The 26,478-nt window shown below is 43.9% G+C and overlaps 1 protein-coding gene across 1 annotated transcript in view; it reads right to left on the reverse strand.

Moving 5' to 3' along the window:
* Positions 1 to 26,478, reverse strand: part of GLB1 (galactosidase beta 1) — a 77,092-nt gene that overhangs the window by 11,206 nt on the left and 39,408 nt on the right. Inside the window, exons 11-15 of the mRNA XM_037148336.2 lie at positions 16,459 to 16,533; positions 14,305 to 14,394; positions 12,054 to 12,167; positions 10,174 to 10,305; positions 7,429 to 7,701 (exon numbers count right to left, since the gene is read on the reverse strand). Of these exons, the coding sequence (XP_037004231.2) occupies positions 7,429 to 7,701; positions 10,174 to 10,305; positions 12,054 to 12,167; positions 14,305 to 14,394; positions 16,459 to 16,533 (684 nt within the window). The remainder of the gene's footprint in view (positions 1 to 7,428; positions 7,702 to 10,173; positions 10,306 to 12,053; positions 12,168 to 14,304; positions 14,395 to 16,458; positions 16,534 to 26,478) is intronic.

The raw sequence follows: 26,478 nt of genomic DNA on the forward strand, positions 1-26,478 counted from the left end.
CTTTAACATTTCATGTGATAATGGCTTGGTGATGATGAACTCCTTCACCTTGTCTGGGAAGCACTTTATCTGCCCTTCCATCTAAATGATAGCTTTGCTGGGAAGAGTAATCTAGGTTGTAGGTCCTTGTTTCAATCACTTTGAATACTTCTTGCCAGACCCTTCTAGCCTGCAAAGTTTCTTTTGAGAAATCAGCTGATAGTCTTATGGGAATTCCTCAGTAGATAACTCTGCTTTTTCTCTTGCTGCTTTTAAGATTCTCTCTTTATATTTAAGCTTTGGCATTTTAATTATGTGTCTTGGTGTGGTCCTCTTTGAGTCCAACTTGTTTAGGACTCTCTGTGTTTCCTGGACTTGTATGTCTATTTCCTTTACCAAATTAGGTAAGTTTTCTTTCACTATTTTTTAAAGTAAGTTTGCAATTTCTTGCTTTTTCTTTTCTCCTTCTGGCATCCCTATGATTCAGATGTTGGCACTTTTGGAGATGTCCCAGAGTCTTCTTTTGCTGTCCTCATTTTTTTGAATTCTTGTTTCTTCTTTCCATTCTGGTTGAATGTTTATTTCTTCTTTATGTCCCAAATCACTGATTTGATTCCCAGTTTCCTTCCCTTAACTATTGGTTCCCTGTGGATTTTTTTTTATTTCACTCAGTGTAACTTTCATTTCTTTCTTTATGTTGTTGCCTTACTCATTGAGTTCTCTGAGCAACCTTATCACCAGTGTTTTGAACTCTGCATCTGATAGGTTGCTAATCTCTATTTCATTTAGTTCTTTTTCTGGGGTTTTGTTTTGTTCTTTCATTTGGACCATATTTCTTTGTCTCCTCAATTTGGCAGCCTCCCTGTGTTTATTTCTGTGGATTAGGTAGAGTTGCTTTGACTCCCTGTCTTGGCGCACCTGTTAAGTTGTATGAGGTAGAACCTTAGGTATTTACTAGGACAGGGCAACCTACTTCACCACTTACAGGTTCTGTGTGGGAGGAGGGTTTGGAGAGGAGATAGTGCCACTGCTTGGCTTCTGGAGGTTTGCCTGGCACTCATGCCTTTCCAGTCACTTCACCCACTTCTCCTGCAACTGGTGCTCTTCCAGCTGTTGTACTGGTGGTGAATGCCAGAGTGGGTGGGTTTGCACACATTCCAAATCTGTGTGGGCCATTTAAATGGACTCTCTGGAGAAACCAGCAGTTTCTACTGCTGCCCCAACCCCCACTGGTTTTTATAATCAGAAGTTACAGAGCTTTATCTTTCCAGTGCTGGCACCCTGTGTGGTCTGGTCTGGCCTGGGGCTGGGACCTCTGGCTCCCAAGGTATTCCTCCTGGTTTTTATCCACCACACGTGAATGTGGGACCACCTGTTCCACTGCTGCCACCACCTTTCCATGCCATACCATGTCTCCTCACCTGTCTACCCCAACTCCACCTCTTCGCCCCTCCTACCAATCTGGATGAATGTGGCTTCTTTAAACCAGTGGTTTAAAGACTTCCATACAGTTCAGTTTTCTGGCCGTTCTGGGTGTTATTTGTTTTGAAGTTAGTTGTAATTCTTCTTGCGGTTGCCTGAGGAGGTGAAACGCATTTACCTCCATCTCCATCTTGAACGGAAGTCCTTTTGGCTATTTTGGATAATGCTGGTGTGATAATTTATGTATCAATTTTTGAGTGGGCATGTGGATCAGATGGATCTGTGGGGTTCTGAACCCTCTGACACACTCACAAACGTCGTGTATATGTACTTTTCAAACATGAAGGGGCAGACCATTCATCAGACTGTTGAAATCAGTCAAGAGCCTCTGCCTGGATAATTAGCCCAAGCTCCTCGTTGACCTTTGAGGCCTTGTTCAATGCTACCTGCCTTCCTGCCTTTTCACATTCGCTCTCAGGTCAGACAGACCTGGGGCTCAGGGAACTGTTCCACCTACTTCCGCACCTTATACTAGATGCCCAGCTCTCCGAGTATCTGCTCATCGGCAAACAGGAGATAACGACACAACTTCCTACCACATGTGTCACCTTAATGATTATGGAGATAGCGTTTCTAAACTGCTGAGAGGAGCCTGGCTCTGGGTGTGACTCCTACGTGACCTGGCCAAGGTGAACCCCCTCTGACCTCCAAAATGTCCCCTGCATTTTCATTTCTGTACCTTTGCCTCTACTATTCTTCCACCTGAAATTCCTTCCCTGACCAAAAAAAAAAAAAAAACCCTCTGATTCTGATGAAGGGCTTTCTATCCTTCAGGTCTGTTTCAAGCTCTGTCTGAGCCATGCATCCCTTCTGATAATCCCTGTAATAGACATGGTCTCTTTCTGCTTTGCATTTCTGGAAAGTTCCTTCTCTTAAGGCACTAAATTGCTACCACTCAGTGAGCAATGATTTGGGCTTGGGTCTTCTCATTTGCCTTGCCCCTGCATCCACAGCACCCAGCAAAGCCCCTCAGCACTCCCATCTGCCTTCTTCCCAGGGTTAAGCAGCACAGGCATTGGTGCACCTGTTTGCCAGAAAGCATTTACACGGCACCCAGGCCCAGGGGGGAGGGCAGGATGGTAAATATGCTGAGCACTCAAAAAATGCCCCACATGAAGCTCATGACCCAGTGGCTGTAACCAAGGTGTCAACCTAAGTGTGATGAAGCATCATGGTGCTGAGGCCAGGTGGGGCGTAGAGGGGCTCTCGGGAGGGCAGGGCCAGCCCTTTCCTGGACTAAGGGCCTAGGAAGGTTTCCTAGAGGAGTCAATGTCAGTCTTGACAGAGGGTATGGGGTGGCTAGGTGGGCAGAGTGAGAGAACGAAAAAGCATGAACAAGGGAAATAGAAGACATAGCAGCACACCAAGACGGAGAAGGAGAAAAGGAAGGAGCAAGGGAATAAGAACAAGCCTGCTGGCTAGAGTGGGGACATCCAAGGAGGGCTTCACTTTGTTTTCAGGTCGTAGAGACCCTAGACGTCACTTCTTGGCTGCAATGCAGGACTTGGCAGAAAGGACAGAAAGGTTGACACACACAGGAGGAAGTATGAGAACAGGATCTTGGCCTGGAGGAAGAAGGTGGGGAGGGGATTCAGAGCTTAGACTTCCTCCTAGAGGCCACTGGGCAGGAAGTGAGGGTGGAGGTAGAGAGATAAGTCTGACAGGAAGCTGAGGGAACAAAGGAGTTACACCTGATAGCAGTCAAGGAGGGTGAGTTCTCAGAGGAGGGAGTGGGAGGAAGAATAAACTGGCCTAAGGAGAGTGATGAAGGTTAGAAAGGGCCTCTGAGGAAAGGGTAGAGGCAGACCAGGGACTCCTGGGCAAGGTGGGGGCCTCCAGAGGATGGAGACAGTGAGAGGACCTAGGCCCTGATGAACGCATTGGAGAGGTCCCCTGGCAGTCCCTAGCTACCAGTGAACCAGCAAAGACCAGTGGGAGACCCACTAAAGATGGAGGATAAGCACAGAAACAGAGGAGAAGGGCAAGAGGGGCCAGTGACTGATGGCTCTTAAAAAAGGATAGTGATGGTGTCTGGGCTGGACAGGGAGGAACTAGCCTTAGTGGTAGAAAGTTTCAGGTCATCAGGAAGATCCAAGAGCAGGCTTGGGAGGCCTGAGAGTTTGGGGGAGGGAGACACCTGGCCAGAGAGAGGATATTAGATCTGAAAATTCTAGAGGTATGATCACCAAAGTGTAACACATGCTGGGTCTGAATAAATTTAAGATTGTGGAGCCATCACCAAAGTTTAATCCTGGGACATTTCCATCACCCCCAAAAGAAAGCCCACACCCACGCAGCCACTCTCCATCCATGCCGTGAGCCCCTGGCAGCCATTCATCCACTTTCTGACTCTACAGATTTGCCTTTTCTGAACATTTCATATAAACTGAGTCATACCATACGTGGTCTTTTATGTCTGGCTTCTTTTACTTAGGGTAATGTTTTTCAGATTTATGCAGGTTGCAGCAGGTATCCGTAGTCAGTTCCTTTTTACTGCAGACTATTATTCTATTCTATGGCACACATTATTTATCCATTCATTAGTTGATGGACACTTGAATTATTTCCAGTTTTTGGTTACTAGGAATAATGCTGCTAAGAATATTCACAGTTAAGTCTTTGGGTGGACATGTTTTTATTTTATTTGAATATAAACTTAGGAGTGGAATTGCTGAATCCAATGGTAATTCTATGTTTAGCACTGTAAGAGACTTTCAAATTGTGTTCCATCTTACATTCCCATTGTACCCTTTTACATTCCCACACACAATGTAGGAGTGTGCCCATCTTTTTACATCTGTTATTGTCCACCTTTTATTGTTATAGCCATTCTAGTGAATGTAACATGGTACTTCACTGTGGTTTGGATTTGTGCTTCCCTAATGATTAGTGATGTTGGTTGTTAATCTTTTCATATACTTATCCATTATTGGCATAACTTCTTGGGTGGAATGTTTATTCAAGTCTTTTGCCCATTTTTTCTTTGGGTTGTTTGTTCTCCCATTATTAAGTTGTGAGAATTCTTTCTATATTTCATATAAAACTCCTTTGTTAGATATGATTTGAATAGAATTTCTCCTGATCTGTGGCTTCAATTTTTATTTTCTTAATGATTTCTTTTGAACAGAAAACATTTTTAATTTTAATGGAGCCTAATTCACTAATTTTTCCCTTTGAGAATCATGCTTTAGGCATCAAATCTACGAAGTCTTTGCCTAACCCAAGGTCATAAAGATTTTTCTCCTTCGGAGCTCCTACCCTTTGCAACAGCATGGATAAAACTGGAAAGTATTATGCTGAGTGAAATAAGCCAGGTGTTGAAAGACAAATACTATATGATCTCACCTTTAACAGGAACCTAAACAACAAAACAAACAAGCAAGCAAAATAAAAACAAAGACACTGAAATAGAGAACAAGGGGACAGTGATCAGAGGGGAGAGGGGAGGAAATTTCAGGGGAAAAAGGGGAAGGATTCACAGGAACTAGTATAAAGGACACATGGACAACAACTAAGGGGGGTGGAAATGGGAGGGAGGTTGGGAGCACGGGGTGGGGTGTGGGCTGGGATGGGAGTAAAAAACAGAAAACTGTACTTGAACAATAATTTAAAAATTTAAAAAAGATTTTTCCTTCATCTAGAACTTTTATAGTGTAATTAAATTAGAAATTAATAAAAATAAGATATGCTAGAACCCCCCCAAAATATATGAAAATTAAACATTCCATTTCTAAATAATCTATGGGTCAAAGTAGAGATAACAAGGGAAATTAGAAAATATTAAAACAGAATAATAAAAATATTTTCCATAAACATTTAAAAAGCAAAAAGTATGAAAGGGCATTTGTTAAACACACTCCACGTGCATGCTTTGCTCTCTCCTCTCCCAGCTACTGACATTTTGTTCTTTTTCAGAGTTGAACTTTTCAAAAAGAATGATTATATTCAAGCATCCACACTTCTGTCCACACGTTCACTTCCTTACCCTGCTCTCCTCCAGGGCACGCGGCCTGGCTTGCAGACGCTTCACTCCACTGGCACAGCCCTTTCGGGGGGTCCCGGGGACCTCCCTGCTGCCAGACCCGGCAGAAGTGCCTCTGCCTTCCTTTCACTTGTCCTCTAGGCCGCACAGATGCCCACTTTGCTCCTACTTCTCTGGTCTCTCTTCCTCACTCTCCGTCACGTTCGCGTCTCTCCGAGGTCAGCCTTGGACCCTCTTTTCTCCTTCTGCATGCTCTTTGTAGAGAACCTCATTCATCCTATATTTTCAACGAATGCCCATGTGCAAATGAGCCCGTATGTGTGCTTCCAGCCCAGACTCCTCTGAACTCCCAGCCCTCCTCCAGTGTCTTCTCAGAGCTGTCCTATAAGGCTTCTCAAACTCAGTCTGTCCAAGTCCCAACTTATGATCTCACCGTCCCAGCCCAACTCTTCCTCCAAAGTTTCTTCTTTTGGTGAATGGTGCCACCTGCCCAGCTGCCAGTCTGGAACCTGAGTCATCTGGGATATGACTCTTTTCTTTAACCCCCCACATCCAATACATCATTACATCTCATTGATTTAACTGCAAACATCTCCCCCATAGTTGACGTCCTCTCCATCCTGGCTACCGCTATCCCAGTCTCTTAAGGATGTTATGATCCACTTTCCCTGCATTCACGCGTATCCTCACCCAGCCCGTTCTGCAGACTGGGGTGGGAGACGCTGGTCTCATCACAATCATGTCCTGTCACTCTCCTGCTTCAATGGCTGTCAACATAAAGACAACACTGTCATGTGACCTGGTCTCTACCCACTTTCTCGCCTCTTTGAACCACACACTCCCTTTTCTCTGTGTTTCACACGTGTGGGCCCTTCCTCATATCGCCGTTGTCCCCTCGAAGCACATGGCCTTTGCACACGTTGTCTGCTCTGCCTGGAACATGTTCCCCTCCCCTTTTTGCCATGTTAATTCTTACTTATCCTTCATACCTCTCAAGCATCACTTCCCCCAAGTAAGGCTTCCCTAATCTCCATGCCAAGGTCAAATGCCCCAGTTATTATCAACTCCCAAATCTCTTCTTAGCATGCGTTGCAGCTCCAGTTTTACCACTTACTTTGGGTTGTTACCTGATTTGGTCTTGCTCTCCACCTAGACTGTAAGTTCCCTGAGGACAAGGACCATATCTGGTTTTATATATAGGGCAGGGCAAAGGGAAGTTTACAGTTGTTCGTAGGGAAAATAATACGCTAATAACAATAAGTACTAATATAGAAATAAGCTCTGCGTTTTGCATACTCACAACTGTAAACCAACTTGTGCCTCACCCTGTGTTGTTGTCCTACATCCTTAGTGCCTAGCACAACATTTCACATACGGTGGCCACTGAAAAGAACACTTTTGAATGAATAACTGAGTGGTGGTAAGGTTATCTAAGATGAAAATAGGACTTGAAGTAGAGAAAGTGACAGTGAAGGAAGACACACTAATGTCTTCAAAGAATAAAGAAGACTGGCCAAAAAAAGAGTTGAGGATCATACAGACACAGGTGGATGCCCCTGGGGCACAGGGCGTAGGAAGGTGGCGGCGTGACGTAGGCATGACAAGAGAAAAACAGGCTCTCCCAGAGAATCACCCTTTTGCCTGGGCCAGATTTTCTTCAGAATAAAGAGGAAGTGCCCCTCATAATCAATATCCAAAGGGGCTACGAGTTTTCTTAGAGGAAGCAGAAAAGCCGCCATTCACTAAAGGAAGTTGCTAGTCAATGAAAATGGGGTAGGTGATGCCACCTCTAAGCTGGCTATCGAATCCCGAAGACTTGCTGTGTGGCCCCACTGCCGAGGAAGGGGTTCAATAGCACAGAAAATCCCCCACTCCCAAAATTGCCACATGGCATCTCATTAAACAGCTCTTTTTGATTCTTTCTGAAACACTAAACATCAGACTTTTGGGGCCTGAATTCAAACACTTTCTGTGGAGACACGTACCTTGGTCCATCCAGGAAACTGGATGAAGGTGTCCTGGGGCAGATCTGGGATCCCACTGGGAATGGAGAAGTTTCCCACATAGAAGGCGGGGACTGTATAGTTCGATGAGCTGGGGGCACAGGCTTTTCCTGGGCAGCGTCTGTCACTGCCATGCCAGCCTCTGTCACTGCCATGCCAGCCCCACAGGTGGCACACTGCATTCTCGGTGTCCAGCGGGAACATCATCCAGTCCGTGAGGATACTGGAGTTGAGGGTCAGGTTAGAAATCAGACCCTGCAAAGGGGAAACAGGGCGATAAGCTGGGGCGGGGAGGAAAAGGCTGTGAGTGTCTTTGTGTTCCAGCCCTGAATTCCTGGGAAGAGCAAACTGGGATATGAAATACCAGCAGTAAACGAGACTCCAACAGTGTGTAAAGAGACACAGACCTGGCTTAGGAAAAATCACATCTCCCTGGGAAGAGGCGCCTTTCCCGAACCACAGCTCTCCCTCTCCTTTGCAGGCCAGGATGTCCCTCTGAAAGGCTCTAGGTTCTGCCTCTACAGGAAGGGGGTTGAGCCTCGAGAGCTTTTAACCCCAAATCCCTGATTTCAGTGTTTGATCCAGAGCCATTGCTAGAAGGGTAGAAAAGAGGGAACCTGAGGATTGCAAAGGGACATTCAGCTCCCTGTAGAAGAGGGAGGGGGCAGGCTCTGCCCCTACGTATAGCCCAGACCAAGCAAGTCTTGACCTTGCGTTCCTCAGCAGCACTCACAGGGCGATCGCACCCGAGTCCACCAACCCGCTGTAAGGACTAAAGGAGATAAAACACACGAGGACACTTTGACACAGTAGACCCCCTCATCCTTGGGGCCTTTGTTCCGAGACCCCCAGTGGATGCTTGGAACTGCAAGTAGCACTAATACACACTATATGTCCCTACGCATAGGTGTACATGCCTTTTCCCTTAAAGGAAATACTTGATGGCTTCTCTTTGGCATGTCCAAATTGCCTGCATCAATACTTTTGTGCTTTGGGGCCACTGTTAAGTAAAATGAGGGTGACTTGAACACACGCACTGCGATACTGTGACTGTTGATCTGATAACTGAGACAGCACTGCGAGGAGATGCTGGACAAGGGGACGATTCACGTTCCGGGCGGGACGGAGTGGGACGGAGTGGGACGGCATCAGATTCCGTCGCAGTACTCAGACACCGTGCAATTTAAAACCGGAATTGCGTCTGGAGTTTTCCACATAATATTTTCAGGCCATGGTTGACTGTGGGTAGCTGAAATTATGGAGCGTGGAACTGTGGGCAAGGGGGTTGCTGAATCCATAAAGGCACATCAAGAGCAGCGATGATGATGGTGAACCTCGGACGTGTATTCTGAAGTTGCTCTTCTTGTCCAGCAAGGGACGGGGGCAGGTGTCCATGGCACTGGCCACCACAGTGGAGCCTGTGCTCACGGCTCCTCTAACCTCCTTTTCTCGGCCTTTTGTATGGGAGAACACCTCCACTCCTAGTAAGAGCCCAGATTTGTCTCGGGACATCTCTCACTACCAAGCCTCAACTGTCCCTTGAGTAATCCAATAAAAGTTAACAGGCAGCTGTGTGCCAGGCTCTCTGCTGGGTACTGGGGACCCAGCCACCACATAAGTATCCCTCTCACTCCATGGTGAGAGCCAGGCAGGAAGGGACATTTCTGTTCAGAGAAGGACCCTGGCACGGCCGTCCCCTGGGGCTGTAATTGTTTCCCCTCTGAGCTGCCACGAAGAGGGTCAGGAAAGAGCTGAGACCCCCTCCCCGTGCTAGACCAGGTGGTGCCATCATTCCCTCGGGGCAGCCTCCTGTTCTCTAAGCAGATGGCGAAGTAGCCGAGGAGCTACCTCAACATCTTTGCATCCCCCGAGGCACCACATGGAGCAACGCACACAGAGTATGAGTTTAGCAAATCTTTGTTGAGTAATGCTCTAAAAATGCGTGCGAGGGGCCCTGGCTGGCATAGCTCAGTGGATTGAGTGCGGGCCTGCGAACCAGATAATCGCGGTTCAATTCCCAGCCAGGGCACATGCTTGGGTTGCAGCCCAGTTTCCTGCAGGCCAGTTCCCAGCAGGGGACGCACGAAACGCAACCACACATTGATGTTTCTCTCCCTTTCTCCTTCCCTTCCCCTCTAAGGATAAATAAATAAAATCTTTAAAAAAAAAATGCGTGCGAGGAAAATGTACTTGGACTAGACACCTGGGTACGGAGTAAGCGGCCGAGGCAGAGAAGCAGTGCACCAAGGCTTGGTACAGTTAAGGGTCTGTCGGGGATGGTACGTACCCAGGAAACAGAGCAGACCCAATGCCAGGTCGGCTTCGTGGGCAAGGGAGTGCCTTTTGAGAGCTAGGTGGGCTTTATAAGCAAAGGCAGAGCACAGCGGAGTGGTTTTCTTCTGTTTCTTTCTACAGGGTGATTGAACTCAAACCCAGGGGAAACGTTCTATCTGCAAAGCTCAACTTTCTCATCAGCTGCAGAGGAAATAAGGCCTTCAAAAATAACCCAACTTCTAGGTTGCAAAACAAATCAGGGTAGGTTCACTCATCAAATTAGACAACGTGTGTGTGCTTTTAAGAATTGCTTCTTTGATAACAGCGCTGCAGGGGGAAAAAAAAACGTATGTGTGAGCGTTTTAAAGTAGATTTACAAAAACTTTCTCGGATGGTTTAGGCACAGTCCTGCCAACCTCTGAACCTCACTCCCAACGGCGAGGCTGGTCCCACCTTATAATCATTGATAAAATGGCCATAGTTCACGCGTCCCATATTTTCCACCAGAAGGTCCAGGGTGGCTCCAGCTCTGCCTGTTATGTTCAGAGTGATCACGCTGCTTCGGTCAAGGATTCCCTGGGGGACCTGTGGGTTCAATGTCAAAGGAGAATTACCTAAGGTGAGCAGATCAGCAGAGAGGCAGTTCGCTCAGTTAATTCAGCACTTGTTTTCCCTCCTGAAGAGTCACCAGACTTGGGAGGAAATGTTTTGATGGCCCCTTAGTCCCAGCCATCAGCTTTCTAAACAGGAAAGTCACCAGACACAGCTCTGAGCAAGGAAAGGTCTAGACTGGTTTCCTCTGCTCGGGAAAGTTTTGCTTCATGTCTACTTTTAAAAATTGACTTTAGAGAGAGAAAGAGAGGAAGGATGAGAGAGATAGAGAGAAACACTGATTCGTTATTCCATGCATTTATGCACTCATTGGTTGCTTCTCATATGGGCCCTGACCGGGGATGGGCTCGCAACCTTGGTGTATCGGGGACAATTCTCTAACCAACTGAGCTACCTGGCCAGGGCTGCTTTGTGTCTATTTTTTAATAGGGAGAGAATGGAAGCAAAAAGATCCCAGGGGAGGATTTTTATTGCAGGAAACTGTTTGTGTTCTCTAGCACAAAAGGCAGTCATTTTAAAAAAAAAGCTTCTAAACAAAATGGTGAGCGGAGATAAAAATCAAATAAATGAGATAAAAATCAGAGAGTTAGGTGGAGTGTTCTCACCTCAGAATACCTGATGCAATGCATTAACCATGAAAATTATATAACGGAGTGAAGAAAAACACAGGCATTTTAGCAGCACCATATTCCTAATGTTTCTTTTTTAGGTTTTTTTATTTTTTTAATTTTTAATTAATTAATTTAATTGTTGTTCAAGTACTCCCAGCCCAGCCCCCCCAGTTGCTTCCCACCTCCTTCCCATTAGTTTTTGTCCACGTGTCCTTCATACTTGTTCCTGTAAACCCTTCCCCTTTTCCCCTGAAATTCCCTCCTCTTTCCCCTCTGGTCACTGCCCACTTGTTCTCTATTTCAGTGTCTTTGGTTATATTTTGCTTGCTTGCTTGTTTTGTTGTTTAGGTCCCTGTTAAAGGTGAGATCATATGGTATTTGTCTTTCACCGCCTGGCTTATTTCACTCAGCATAATGCTTTCCAGTTCCCCCCCCCAAAAAGTTACTGACTATAATTCAAAAATACAATTCCTAAATTGAAATCCAAGAAACAATCGTCATCAGTATACATATAACGTCTTAGGAACTTGCTCCCACGGAAAATAAAGCTGCTGATGACAATATAATGGGAATGTTTTAATTTAAAAATCTTCTGAACAAATTTTCTTAGTTAGGAAAATCTCTTCATGTGTTCTTTCCCATGAATATTTCAATGAGAGGAATGCATCTGTTATGAAGCAAAGTTCTTTGTGAATTTTCGCTCTAACTCTCATGAACAATCCTTTTCAGAATATAACTTTCCTTAAACAAATCACCACTCTGGCATGTACAAATCGGACCCTTTCCTCAAGGAGCAAAGAAGACATGAGTGACATGCGGTGGTTAGTCACCGAGGATGGCCTTGGACTGGGGACACCAGAAAGGTTTCCCTGAGGGTGGGGCCTGGAGAACAGCCCTCCAGGTTAAGATGCGGGAGGGGGTGATTCAGGCAGATGGAGACTGGGTGAGGCCAGCTCAGCCACCCTGGGGCCAGCCACCAGAAGAGGCGGAGCCTGAGGCTGAAGGGTGGGCTAAGGTCTGGGATGTCTATTAGAAAGGACTGGTGCTGCCAAGTGCAGACCACACACCCCCTGCCGGGGCAGACAAACACAGCCCCGAGACAGTGCTTACCCCATCCACAGAGACATAGGCCCGGTCGTGGACTCCGCCAAAGGGTGAGGAGAGGGGCGTTGGGCTGCTGCAGTCTTCCGGAAGCGTGGTTCGGTACAGCACAAACCCAAAATACTGGTCAGAAAAGGACGGAAGGAAAATTCATCATTTTTGCTATTCATCTTAAGAGAACTCATTTGCTCTCGATCTGTGTGGGAAAGTGACATGTCTAAGACCGTAAGGAATGGAAGGCTTCCCCAGGCTCTGGGAAAAATTCAATCGGGAAGAAGGGAGCTGGCTTCAGTTTTTAGATCATGGAATAACCACCACAGTAGCAAACTTCAAGGACCCGTGAAGAGACTTTTATCAAACATCCTTTTTCTGCCTGAGCCAAAGGGACTCCGGAATATGCTCAGTGATTCGCCCTGAATCTCCAAGGGGGATCCTACAACATATATTTTGTTATCTCGAAAAACCAAACCAAAACAAACAAACAAACAAACAAAAGAGACAAACAGCAACAACGTCAAGAGTGTCCGGTGAAGCATTTTCCAGGTCCTTGGGCCATACCTGCTCTAACATGCAAAACAAGAGTCAATCAGAAACTGTTTCAAGGGCAGGAGTAGGGGAAATGGAGACAGCGAGAGGCAGGGGTGTAACCTGCTGCTAAGTCAGAAAATACTTTCAGGTGCTGGTGTTCCTGCCCTGAAAGGGGGGGCCCAGGCAGTCGGCCTCAGTGGCAACAGCACCCACAGCCTCAGGGAGTGACCTTTCTGCTCTGGACATTCGCCAGGGTGAGCTGGGCCAGAGAGGAGGTTCCTCACGTCCAGGGCCTGGAAAGCTGGGCAGTGCACCTCGGGTAAGTGGAGCTGAAAGAGATGCTAACCCGTGTTCCTGTGCTGCAGGAAGGGACTGGAGCCGTGCTGAACATTCGAGCCCAGGATGCCTCCCTCCCTGACCTCCACATCTCCATTCATCTCTTGGGTTTTGTTTTTTTTTTTCTTTTAAAAGAAACCAGAATGGTAAGTCTCAACTCAGAGGCTGAGGAGAACTTGGTGAAAAGCCTCCAGAGGGGAGTGGACGCTGCGATGCTCCCTGCAAACGTGTAGCTCAGGCCTCCGAGGTTGGGGGGTTGGGGGACGTACCAGGGCTGCACCCCACTTCCTGCGGCTGTGCCTTCCATGGGTTTCATTGGAAATAAACATTTTGTGGGCTTGCTCTAGACCCCAAACAGCTGGGGCTCAGGGAGCCCCACCCAATCCATAGCACTGCCTCCGTCCAAGATCACGAAGTGGAGGGAGCCTGAGAAACAACAGAGATTCAAAGTGTCTATCTATACGCGAACTTGGAATTCACTTTCCAGGCTCCAGCTGCCCTAGTATCCATGTCTTCTTTCACAGGCTGCACGGCTGCGCCAGGTGGGAAGGCATGTCCTCATGTACAGATGAAGACACGCACATGCAGCCGGTGCGCGCTCAAATTAGACAGGAAACTCGGTCCAATATTAATGAAAAGGGGGGGATGGGGGAGCTTAATTATTCGTCTTATTTATGGCACACCACATTTGCTGGAATAAAACATTCTTATAAAATTATACAAGTGTACAAAGAGTCCCTTGTAAAACATTCTCATGAAACTTGTAGAATGTTACAAAGGCAAGAATAGTAACTGGAGACAAAACACCCTAAATTAAGATTCGCTGTGCTCTTCCTGCAGCTCCTTCAGGTTTGCAGTTTTCCAACATAAAAAGTGGGGGAAGCTCTTAAATGAAAGACGGGGCAGTGCCTGGGGATTAAACTCACACCCACACACCACACAACTCTGCTCGTCTCTGTTCTCTTCCAAAGCAGGAAAAAGACTCTCTGCAAACCTAATGCAGTAAAAACACAGTCTCAAACCTCTGAGCTAACTGCAAATAATTAAATTGTCATTTTTGAGTACAAAAATAGTGGTTTTCCACTGGTACCTAGTGAGGAGGGTTAGTTAGGTTAGAAATGCACTCAATTTATAGCTAGCACACAATTATGTTGAAAACAGGTTGAGCTATAACTTCTTTGAGTGAGAATAAGAAGAAATGGGGGAAATACAGGAAAAAATCAGCCTAACGTGCAATATCTAAAGCCAAAGGAGCCAGGAAACCCACTGTTGGGTTACAGGGGATCTGATTTATCTGCTTACTATTTTGGTCCCTGTGTGAGGCAATGACATTGCAAGGCAGGGCAGAAAGCACATTTTTTGCAAGTAGAAAAAAGTGTTACCTTTGAAAACCTACCTGTTTCACCTGGATAAATGTCAAGGGATAGACGCTTTTTATAGGCCCCTTGGGACACAGAATGTTCAGCGATTCCTCCACTGTCTTTAACTGAAAAGAAACAAAAGCAGCCTTCACTCATTCCCTGTGCACCCCTCCCTGGTCATCAGAGTCGAGCCTGTCCTTTGCAAATGATCCAAGTTAGTAGTGGATTTGACCAACCCCCTAAATAAACCTAAATGGTTCAAATTCCACTCAGTGCTGCTCCCCAGTCAGTTCCCTGAAGGCTCTTAAAATAAATGCAACCCAAGGCTCAGAGGCTGCCTCCTTCGAAGCCTTCCCCACCACCCCACAGAGAAGTACCGGCCGGTGACTGCGCTCTCTGCATTTGTCTGCAGCATATCTTCCACGCCTGCGTCATTTACCAGCTGCATCCCTTGGCCAGACTGTCATCTCCAGAAGATCTGGGTTTGTACTGTGTGCATCCCCCAAAGCCCAGTACATAGTAGCCACTCAATACACACACACATACATTCAGTCCAAACAATTGTGTATCCCGGCAACTCAGGATGCTTATGCTGGTGCAACAATGACAGTGATAACAGCTACCCAACCCTGGGTGCTTAGCAAACTCCAAGGGAGACAGAGCTGTACACACAAACCTCCCTGAATCCTCACAAGTACCCAGGGGGGAAGGCATGATGGTCCCCAAGTTAGGGACTCAGAGAAGCTCACTTGAGTGACGGCAGAGCCAGGATTCGCAGTTAGGTTTGGCTCTAAACCCAGGACTGTCCACGGCAATAATACTGGTGAGGAGTTGCATAAGCACTCTCCAAGGCTACCTTGATGAAGTGCACCATTGAGATAAAAAATCGTAAGTGCGATTTTATCAGTTCAGCTACTCACGTTGGGGTGCCTTCCCACGTGGACAAACACAACTCACGGTAAAGGGTTTATCTTGTGTAACTAAGTTCTATATACCTTTAATTCAGTTATGGGCTGACTTGCTCTATTAAATTGCAAGGACTTAGTTAACAACCAAAAGCCTTTGCTGCTCACACAATCTTTTTTCACAGTAAACAGAATGTGCTTTTGATACCAAGCTAGACTTGTTTTTAGCAATGTTGTATTAAACATCTGCAGTTACTTTCTGTTGTAGAAAAAGAAAATCCTCACCGATCTAAACCCGACAAACCAACTTTTCCTTAAGTAGCAATAGCAGTGAAGACGTCGGAGATGCTCCATTTACAGGTGTGATTCGAGTTTGATTAAAAGAAAGATGCCTATCAGGTAGGGCAGCCAACCACGCTCTCTGGGGAATGTAACACACGAATCTGACACTAGGTGGAAAATCTTACAAGAACTCAACCAACCATAATATCAAAGGGCTTCATGAATGGAAAAAAAAAATCACACGATCGTGTTTGGCATTTTGCTTAAAGATAAAAACTTGTGATGCTATTTTAGAATATCAAGATTCGTAAGAAACATGCAACTGCTCATGTTCTGCTTTTTTTTTTCTTATGAGTTAACATATGTAGGAGTTAGGGATTATAAAAGGGGAAAACCTGAAGACTGATGGTCAAAACAAAGTTACTTTGGCTTACGTCACTCCTGACTATAAAATGCAACCTTTCTTCTTTTTCTCTTCTAGAATAAAATGCCGTTAACTTTTATTTATGATGGATTTCTACCTTTCCCCCCTGATGTCTCATTTACTCATTTAATGTAGATTACAGACCACAAAAGTTAGCACACGATTTTGAGATGGGAGTGTATAATTTAGGGCAAAGACCCATTAAAATGCCTGTGGCTTTTGAGAACCTCCTAAAATAAAGGTGAATTAGAAAAAAGAACCTTATCAGCCATAACAACAGGGTGGCATGTTATCCCCACAAAGGGATTGCTCTGGATAACTGATAACTGACTTAAAATGACCTGAATGGTCTAGAACACCTCCCGATTCTCCATGCCCCATCTGCTCACCTTGTCAACACGCTTACCCATCCTTTCACCCCCTGTGCCCCCGTGTTCCCAGAAACATCATCTTCCCCATCAGCCTCACAGAAAACAAGTTCACAGAAAAATAACTGATACCCTAGTGAAACACTTTCACTCCCAACAGCTAAATTCCATTTCCTCACTCTCAACGTTTCTATGATTATTTTTTCTTACCTTTTTCAGAGCGACTTTTCCATATGCAAACTTGGGTGTAGATGGAGGGATAGGACCTTCTGGTACGTTTTTAAACTATAATCCAGGGTGAAAAAGGACAGAAAAGAAGAACGGCTGTTAACTCCTCGGAAACATACCTATACAATGCATCTTTCAAAAGGAGGGTCAGCGACGGAAACAATGGTGCCAATGCTGTTTTGGAAAGGTAAAGGAACAAAAGGCTTCCTTCCGAGACAGGATCTGGTTCAGTTTTTACTTATAAGTGTGTGTCTGTGTACGTCTGTGTTTTAAGCTCCAGGAATCATTCAAATAATTACAGAACAAAGACTTCATAATGGAGAGCGAAAGCAAGTAGAGAGAATCAGGCTGACGGAAGAAAAGGAAAAAGGTTCAGAATCTTCAGGGAGGTAGACTAGGGAAGGAAAAATATTATTTGTAGATTAGACCTTATTGGTAGATTCAAACTTTGTATCAATGTTAAAATTGTCATGGTCATATAAGAGCACATTCCTACCTATTCGTATGAAACGTACGCTGAAGTATTTAGGGGTGAAGGGTCATGAGATACACAACCCTTCAGTGGCTTAGAAAACACAAGCGGGAAGGCGAGGGGTAAATGATGAAGCAAATAGAGTGAAATGTTGACATGGTGAATCCAGGTAATGAATATACGAGTGTTCTTTGTACAGTTTTTATTCTTGAAACTTTTGTAAGTTGAAAGTTAAAAAGTTAAAAAGTAAACATAATCTCTATTAAATGTACACACACACACACACACACACACACTAACATATTAACATCAGAAGATATGAGTGGAAGACCTGGGTCTTAGAACAGTCTATGCCCATCTGGCATCTCCAAGTAGATTGCATTAGGATCTTTCAGGATCCTTTCCTCCCTCCCTCCCTCCCTCCCTCCCTCCCTCCCTCCCTCCCTCCCTCCCTCCCTCCTTCCTCTCTTTTTTCTTTCTTTCCTTCTCTCTCTCTCTTCCTGTCTTTTTCCCTTTTTAAAAGTAATTTTAAAAAGAAGAGAATAAAAGACTGGTAAAAGAAAAAACAATAGTCTTCGACTCACTGTTTTTTTAGCTATACTCTTCAGAGGAAACCACTTAAAAATCCTTCAGTGGTACCTATTTTTGCTTCTTTGGCTCTCTAAAATAATACACATATCTGCTATTTCTTTTAGGATCCATTTAAAATATTATCACTGATTTCTTCCCTCCCTTCAGCTAACTTTCTCCAACCGACATTCGGCAGTTTCGTTGCCTCATTTACTACTCACCAAAGCCCTCGTAGCTATTATGTTTCCCGAGACTGAGGCATCCGCTCAAGGTTGTAAAGAAAGCAAGGGCAGGCGCTGGGCCTTTTGACCCCATGTCCACTGTTGTCCCCACTGCTCTGTCTTATCGCCTCAATCGCGGTAACCACAATTGAAGGTGTTTTCTGTTCATTCCAAAACACAATTCCCAAAACAGAAGCACGTCACGAGACCTACTCTCTTCCACTTTTTCTCATAGACCTTCCCCTTAAACACATATATACTCTAAAGGTAAGAGACAGTTTTGTAATTTGCTACTGGCACTTATCAAATGTACTTTCGGCATGACCAAATATTGACAATAAATTTGTTTATTGCATATTATATTCAAATAGATATGCCAGAATTTATATAACTACATTTTCAATATTAGGAGTTGAATTATTTCCAGTTTTTAATATGAAAATACTGTTGCACTGAACAACTTCATAGTTACAGCATTATCCTAGCTTAAATTTTACTTTGAATAAAGCCCCAAGTGAAGGGTTACTGTGTCAATGATATGAGCATTTTATATGATTCTTAACAGTATATGCCAAGGTTCTTATCAAATGTATATGTTTTTTTTCTTTTGCTCAGTTATCTCTTTGGATCTTGATTTTTAAACCAGTGCTGTGAACTCATTATAATGTCAATATTAAGTCTCCATCTGTCTCATTTGCCACAATCTTCTCCATTTTTTAAAAAATAATTTTAGCTATTTTCACTTATCATCATATATCAATCCTAATCTCTTTTTAACTAATTTAGGCTTCAGGAAATAAATAGACAAATACATGACAACACTATACTTCTAAACCTTTATTTCTCCATAATAATCTTGTGCTTTAACCATAGTTTTCAGATTAATCATAAATATTGCTTATCATCCTACTTATTTAGCTAGACAAATTCAATATAGGAAGTTGCTCTTTGGAATCACAAAGATCTTTCCCCAAAGTCTCTAATGTTTTTGCTGATTCATGTAACAAAGTCTTATTAAAAACATACTTTGTGCCCTGGCTAGTATAGCTCAGTGAATAGAGTACAGGCTGTGAACCAAAGGGTCGCAGGTTCAATTCCCAGTCAGGGCACATGGTCCCCAGTGGGGGCCACGTGGGAGCCAACCACACACTGATGCTTCTCTTCCTCTCTTTCTTCCTCCCTCTCCCTCTCTCTAAATATAAATAAACAAAATCTTTAAAAAACAAACAAACATACTTTGCATCAGTTCCTATGCTTGGAACTGGGGCTATTAGCAGTTTCTAACAGAACATGAGATATGTGTGTAAACAAGTTAACTAACTCACTGAGAGGTGCAGTGTATTCAAGATTCCTACACTGAAAGGTTGTGGCAGAAAGCAAAGCGTAGAAAGCAAACTGCAGAAAGACGGATCGAGGATGACTCCCCAGAGAAGGTAACTGAGGCGTGTCCTTATTTTCTAGAAGGATAAAGGCAGAGGGAACAGCATGTGCAGAAGCCAGGAGGTAGAAACAGCACCGTCCTTTTCAGAGAAGTGCCTTCACTTTAGGCCAGAGAATCACATACAGGAAGGGGAGAATGAAAGACAAGGCTTGAGGAAAATGGGGGATGAGTCATCGAAGGCTTCCTGACCGGATCAGCATTTTAGAGAAATCACTCTGGAAGATAGACTAGGAAAGCCAACTCTGTAGGAAAGACTAGAGCCACAAGGGTGCCAGTGATGCTTCAAAAGGCTATCGTTCGTTAAGTATATTCACTTTGTCATCCTTAATTATCAGACATAAAACACTGTGTTCCCACCGGCACCATGGACTGCAAGAGACAGTTTGTGTCTACCCACTGAACTAATGTCATTCCAGCTAAAAACCGGGAAAACCAGTCAATGAGCCTCTGCAGACTGGTCCTGAGGCAGATTTCAAACTTCATTATGCTTCCAAAGTATTGAAAATCACTGTGGCGCTTTTGCATCCCTAGTCCCCACCCCCACACTTCTAGCTCCAATAACCACCCCGAAGAATCCCAAGGTCAACTCCACGATCAAGGTCCTCCAACCATAATCTGATTAATTTCAGCAGAATAACCCATCTCCAAAAAGTCAGCTGGATTCTTCTCTTTGATGGAAAACTCTTTAAAAAGTGGGTCTGAAATCCATTTTTAAAGCATGAAAAAATAAACTCACCCCTTCCCCTCTTCAGGCACTGGCAGGGCGGAGGAAGAGGGCTGCCCTACAGTCTGCCAGTTCATCCTCGAGGTCAAAGTGTTAACCATGTCTGGCTGAGTTTGCCCACACCAAAGAGAATGCCTTAGAAACTGCAAATGTCATGAGTTTTGTCGTGCCTGAAGAGTCATGCAAAGGAATTGCCTGGAGCTCTCACCACCGAGCACAGGCTTGTGCGGCCTGGTGGGAAATTGTGATCCCTGGGTGTCCATGTCAGCGAAAGACACTGCCCGTCACCACTCCCTTGACTCTAGAAGTTGATCAAAGGAGAGACCCCTTCCGCTCCGTAAGTCTTCAGTGAAGGAAAGTGGCTGGTAGAGCTTTAGAAGGGGGTATTTACAATCCCACTGTTTCTCTGGAGGCAAGCCAATATTTTGAATACTATTTAGCACACCAGCTAACTGGCCGTCTGCGAAGTCTTCTAAGAAAGAGCCAACTGTTAAAGTAATTCATTTCTCTCTTCCAAACTTGAAATATCAAAGAGAAAAGGGAGAAAGGATGACTAGAGGTTAAGCTACATCTATCATAAGGTATTGAAGTACATTCGTTTCTGAAGGATCAGTGTCCTTCATGGGTTCATCTCGCTGTGCCCCTTGGTTATAAGCTTGGAAATCCCCAAGTTAGTCTTTTGCTTGACCCACGACCCTTTTCGCTCAGCTCTCTGAGTTCAATCTCAACTTTCCCTGCATTTCAGCCTCCACTCCCACTGCTGGCCCCAGAATCTGAGCCTGTCCTAGTGACTTATTCCTGGAGCTTCTCCCTCTAAGTGAGGCACTTCCTGCAGAGACCCCTCTACCTGGACGTCACTGGAGGCGTCTTGAGCTGAACAAGCCCAGACCGAATTTGTTTCCCCTCCCGATCCCCAGCCTGTGCACTCTCCGAACCCATCTAAGTTGCTGACCCGAATATCCATCCAGTTATCTCATAATGGCTGAAACCTGGACAAATCAACATCTCATTCTTTCTCATCTGCATGAGGTCAACTGCAAAACCCTACTGATTTTACTTCCTAAATCTTTTAAAACCCATTGCTTCCTCTCCATTCCCTGCTACCCTGCTATCACCTCATTCCCAGGTTCCTAGAGTAGCTTCCTAACTCATCTTCTGCATCCTGAAGTGTCCCAAGGCAAGGTCCTATCAGTGTGCTCATGTGGTTACAGGTTTTTGTAAAATCTGCAAAACAGTAAAATTTAACCACAATGGGCTTGTCTTTAACCAAAAGAGCCTTGTCTCCTTCTGCACCAGCTTCCCTGTGTCACGCACTCTCTTCCTGCCCAGAGGCTTTAGAGTGACTGCAGGCCTCTTTGGATTCAACCACAGGGGAGCTAAGGAGGGGATTTACCTAATTAGGGTACAGAATACATATCCACGGTACACTGGCACTTCCAAGAGTAGGTAAGGTATCGCCAGCCGAGTGTTCCCAACACTCAATATGCCGACTCACTCAACACGATCACGCTCTAAGGCACCCGCCTCAGAAGTACGTGAGCTGCGGAGGAGAAGCAAGGTCGGAAACATACGGGGTCAGAACCTGTCCACGGAAATTTCTTCCAAATGTTACAGCTCACATATGAAAGAACTTGAGAGATTTCCCCAATTTTGATAACAATCCTAAATATGTATACAGTCATACCTCGGTACTTGTCAGCTTCAGAACTTGTCACACCTTGTACCCGTTGCATTTTGACAAGAAAAAAAATGTTTCAGCTCTTGGTGCTTGCTCAGGACTCATCGCACTTGCTAGAGCTCGTATGAGTCATACCGCCCCACAAGAGAAAATGCTTCGTCGTTGGGTACTCTTTGGTTTTGGCACTTGTCATGAGTTCCAGAATGAATGAATGGTGAGTACCAAGGTACCACTGTATATCATCATCAGTAACAAAATGCGAAGCTTTCTGTTTTTGTAAACTATCAACACTACAAAATACATTTCAATCAGCCACGCTAAAGAGAAAGAGTTCCACTTTCTGTAGAGGCAAAGATCGCAAACGTGTTTGTCGTGAGAAGAGACAATGGAGTAGCGCGCAGACAATTGTAAGGAAGAAGGACGGCAGAGGTGTTTCAAACAGTTAATAAAGCCAAACTATGTTATTAAGTTTTGTGATGATTTTAATCTTTTAAGTTTGTGTAACTGTGATATTTTTTTACTCATTTAAATGCACATTCATTTTGATTGCCTCATTCCGTACCCTTTCTGAAATGCATCCCAAGCATTTATGAAATGCACTACATCACTTTCTTCAAGTTCCTTCACATGGCATATTCGATGTCATCAGTGCTCTTGGTGAAGTGGGAGATAATGCCACCTGTATGTTAAGGGGAGAGTACAGCGGTGGCGGTTTACCTTAGACAAGGAGCAGAGACCCAGGTGCAAAAGAGCTAGAGATAGGTAAAGGTCCAACTGAGACTGGACGTACAAATCCCCGTTCCAGCCAGTCCACACTGACATCCCCAATTCTCCTGCCTGGTTCCAGTGCAAGAGTGTGATGGTCAGAATGGCCAGGACTGGTGGTTTGTAGAGCAGGGACCCTTGAATAGCAGCAGCCCAGAGGGAAATGGAGGGGAATGGGGAAAGACTCTAACAACCATCAATCATAAGAACCAGGGAAGGTCAAGGAAAGTATGAGTTATAGGGCAGACAAAAGGGATAGAAGGAACTAGCTAGAAATGAAGAATAAAAATGTGACGTGATGATAAGGCCATATAACTATTTGTTTTACAATCTGATTTGAATTTTTTTTATGTAAGGCATACAAAAAGCTCACTATTGCAGAAAGAAAACTATTCTAAAAATAAACCTGTCTGCAACACTACGGCTAGGTGTATACTCAAAGGAATTGAGTGCAGGGTTTGGGCAGACACTCGTGGCCCGATGTTCAATGTAGCCTTATTCAAAATAGCCAAATGATGGAAACCCATGGTTCATCAAGAGGTGAATGAGATACACAGATAAACAAAAGGTGGTACATCCAGACGATGGAATATTATTCAGACATAAAAAGAAATGAAATTCTGATACATGCTATAATGTGGATAAACCTTAAAGACATTATGCTAAGTGAAATAAGTCAGACACAAAAGGAAAATATTATATGGTTCCACTTATGGGAAATATATAGAGTAAGCAAATTCACAGAGGCAGGAAGTAGACTAGAGGTTACCAGTGGTTGAGAGCAGGGGGAAATGGGGACTTCTTGCCTCATAGTTAGAAGTTCTCTCTGGGGTGATGAAAATTTTGGAAATAGCAGTGATGAATATACATTATAAATGTAATGAATGCCACTGATTTGTACACCACTGAATACCACTGTAAGTGATATTAAAAGGCAGAATATTGGGGAATAAACATATTAAGATATGGACAAGAACTATTTTAAGAAACCTTAAAATGGGAAGGACAGCAGAGAAGACTTGAATAAATTAAAAAAGCACTTTCTTGGCTAAGACTCAATCTTGTAAATATCACCCCTAATTTGATGTATACATTTAATACAAAATGAATCAAACATCAACAGGTATCTTGCAATTTTGTTTGGAAGTTGATAAAATAATACCAAAGTTTATATGGAGAAGTAAACTTGCAGGAATAGCCATGGAAATTCTGAAAGACTAAAGGTGGAAGACTAGTCCTACCAGATAATAAAACATAGTAAAGGCAACAATGAAACCAGTTTGGTATAGGAAAAGGAGGGGAAAAAATCAATGACAAAAGCAAGCTCAAAAACAGACCCAACTACTTAAAGAAATTAAGTAGGTCATGAAATGGGAACATCACATCAGTGGCAAAGTGATGACTCAGTGACAGGTTCTGGGGTAACCAGCTGGTCACTGGTTGAATAAAGTTAGAGAGGTGACTAAAGTTAAATCCCCACCTCACTTAAAAACAACAGTTCCAAAAAGTCGGTGTATCTCAACATTTACATGTAAAATATGAAATCAAATATTTAAAGCACTCCAGGCGAATCTCGGTACTAGTAGCTGTGGGGAAGCAGCCGTGAGAGAGTCTGAATACAACCAGCTTCCATGACCTTCACAAGCCACAGCCCGTCTCACCGAAGTCCCGGCAAATGCCTTCTAATCGGTTTTCCTTCCCTACCCCGGGGATGTCTCCCAGTGCCTAGTCTCAACATTGCAACCTGAGTCAGCTGCTCCGCTCCGCTCAGTTCTACAAGGAGTTCCCGTTTCATTCAAAGCCCGTCAGTTTTACAATGGCCGCTGAGGCCCTGAGGGGTCAGTTCGCCATGATCTCTCTGACGTCATCTCCTACTACTCTCTCTCTCTTCACTTACTGAGCTCCAGCCACACTGGCCTCCTTGCTAGTCCTTAAAAATGCCATGCACTTTCCCAGGCTGCATTCTGCATGGACGGCTCTGGCCCTGGATATCCCACACGGCTTTTCACCACCTTGAAATCTTCATTGCAGCTTCACCTGATCCTCAAGGAAGCCTATACACTGGGTCTGGCAGCAGTAACACCTGCTTGAGTGTGGCTGGTAGGGTAATAATATGGGTGTAATAATTAATAGTTGTAATTTGAACATTTTACCTAAAATGGCATATGGTGTGCTTGAGTGTGATATTGTTGTGTTACAGAGTGACATGCTTATAATTTTGTAATAAAAGGGAGTTATCTGTGCTGGACCCTGTATATATAATACCAAGCAGCCAAAACAGCACCTGGCATATCGAGGAAACTTGCTAAATATTTGCAGAATTATTTGTGAATAAACAAACAATGTGGGTAACGTCAAATAATGTCTAAAACAATTATAATAATGCCTTATGGTTTTTTTTCCCCCAAGAGGGAAGTAGAATGCATTTAGAAATCTAAATCCAAGAGAACAAAAATGCATGACACAATATCACATAGGTCAAGAGGGACGTTCTGGTCTTACGGAGGAAGTAAGGATATTGAGGGACTTGAAATTACCGTAAGTGAAAACTGAACGTTCAAGCTTTTTTGAGGAGCACATCTAGGAGGATGTACTGTGCGAACCTATTTACATAAAGTGAAAAAAAAAGTGCAACTAACCTGTGGTGATAGAGGTCAGGATGGTGGTGAACCTGAGGGATGGAGGGAGGTGAGTGACCAGGAGGGAGCGTGGGAGGTTCCGGGGGTGCTGTGTGCTGCTTACAGGGGTGTGTTCACTTTGCATGAAACTTTCTGAGCCATACACTCAGGAGCTGTGCTTTTTTCCGGGAGGGTGGGGGGGTACATATTCTATACTTCAGTAGGTAACCACTAATGGGATAAAAAATATAGTGAATGACTTCTAAACTGGGGAGAAAAGGGGAAATAAGGGGAAAAAAACTCAAACAATCCAAAAGAAAGTAATAAATTGAAGACAAAAGAGAAAAGGTGGACAAATCGATTATTATAAAATAAAATGGTTGAAATTAATTGATATGTATCCAGAATTATAGTGAATGAAATAAATAAATATACCAGTTAAAAGACAAAAAATGTTCAAACTAGATTTTTTTAAAAAGTCCACCTATAGGGGACATATTTATATATATGTTGAAATTAAAGCACTGTGAAAGAGAATTAAAAAAATTTAAAAAGTGACAGAACTACAAAGAGAAATACATAAACAACCCTGTCAATAAGTAATAGAATAAAATGATAAAAAAATTAGGAAGGATAACAAAAATATCAGCAGCCTCATTGATAAGCTTAATCTAATGAACACACATACAGATTATATACGACAAGGATAAAACCTAGTCTTTTCCAGAACACATGGAGTATTTGTTCACATCGGTATATGCCAGGCTCTAAGATTAGGTTCAATGAATTTTTAGGGCTTGGTATCATACAGACTATGTTCTCTAAACAGACGCAAATATGTTAGAAACCAACAAACTAGACAAATACTTACGCTCAGTAATTGAAAAACCCACTTCTGAATATTTCAAGGGGCAAAGAGAAATCAAAACAAGCATGTTTGCAAGCAAACTATAATTCATTTATTACATGTTCAAACTTATCAGACTACAGCAGTACTTGAAGGAAATGTATGACCTTGAGTATTTATATTACACAAGGAGAAGGCTGGATTAAAAAGCTACACTTCAAACAAAGGAAGGAAATAATAAAGACAGGAACAGAGAGCTCTGAGGAGAATGGACCTGTGACAGAGCTTGGGCATCCTCAAGCCAAATCCTGCAGTAATCAAACCCGCAGTCAGAAATAACCTGAGCGACATTTTAACCATATGTTTGAAAGTTTAATGAAATAGACAAATTCTCAGATAAGTCTAGATCATATCTGTCGATATGTTTAATGTATTTTATTATATAGATTCTGACACTTAACGCTTAAGTCGAGACTAGAGCATGCATAGAACAAAAAAAATAGTCCATACCAGTCATACCATTTATAGGCAGAAAAACCTGTGTTTTCATAACTTCAAAACTCAGGTGACTGAGCAGAAAAACTGTGGGTTTTTTTTTAACCCACAGCAGAGACAGGAAACCCCACCTGAGTGCTGTGGACGCCTCGAAAGGTCACAGCATTAGCA

This window comes from Artibeus jamaicensis, unplaced genomic scaffold (genome assembly GCF_021234435.1).
Source record: "Artibeus jamaicensis isolate MK-2021 breed Jamaican fruit bat unplaced genomic scaffold, CSHL_Jam_final contig_519, whole genome shotgun sequence".
Classification (NCBI taxonomy): domain Eukaryota; kingdom Metazoa; phylum Chordata; class Mammalia; order Chiroptera; family Phyllostomidae; genus Artibeus; species Artibeus jamaicensis.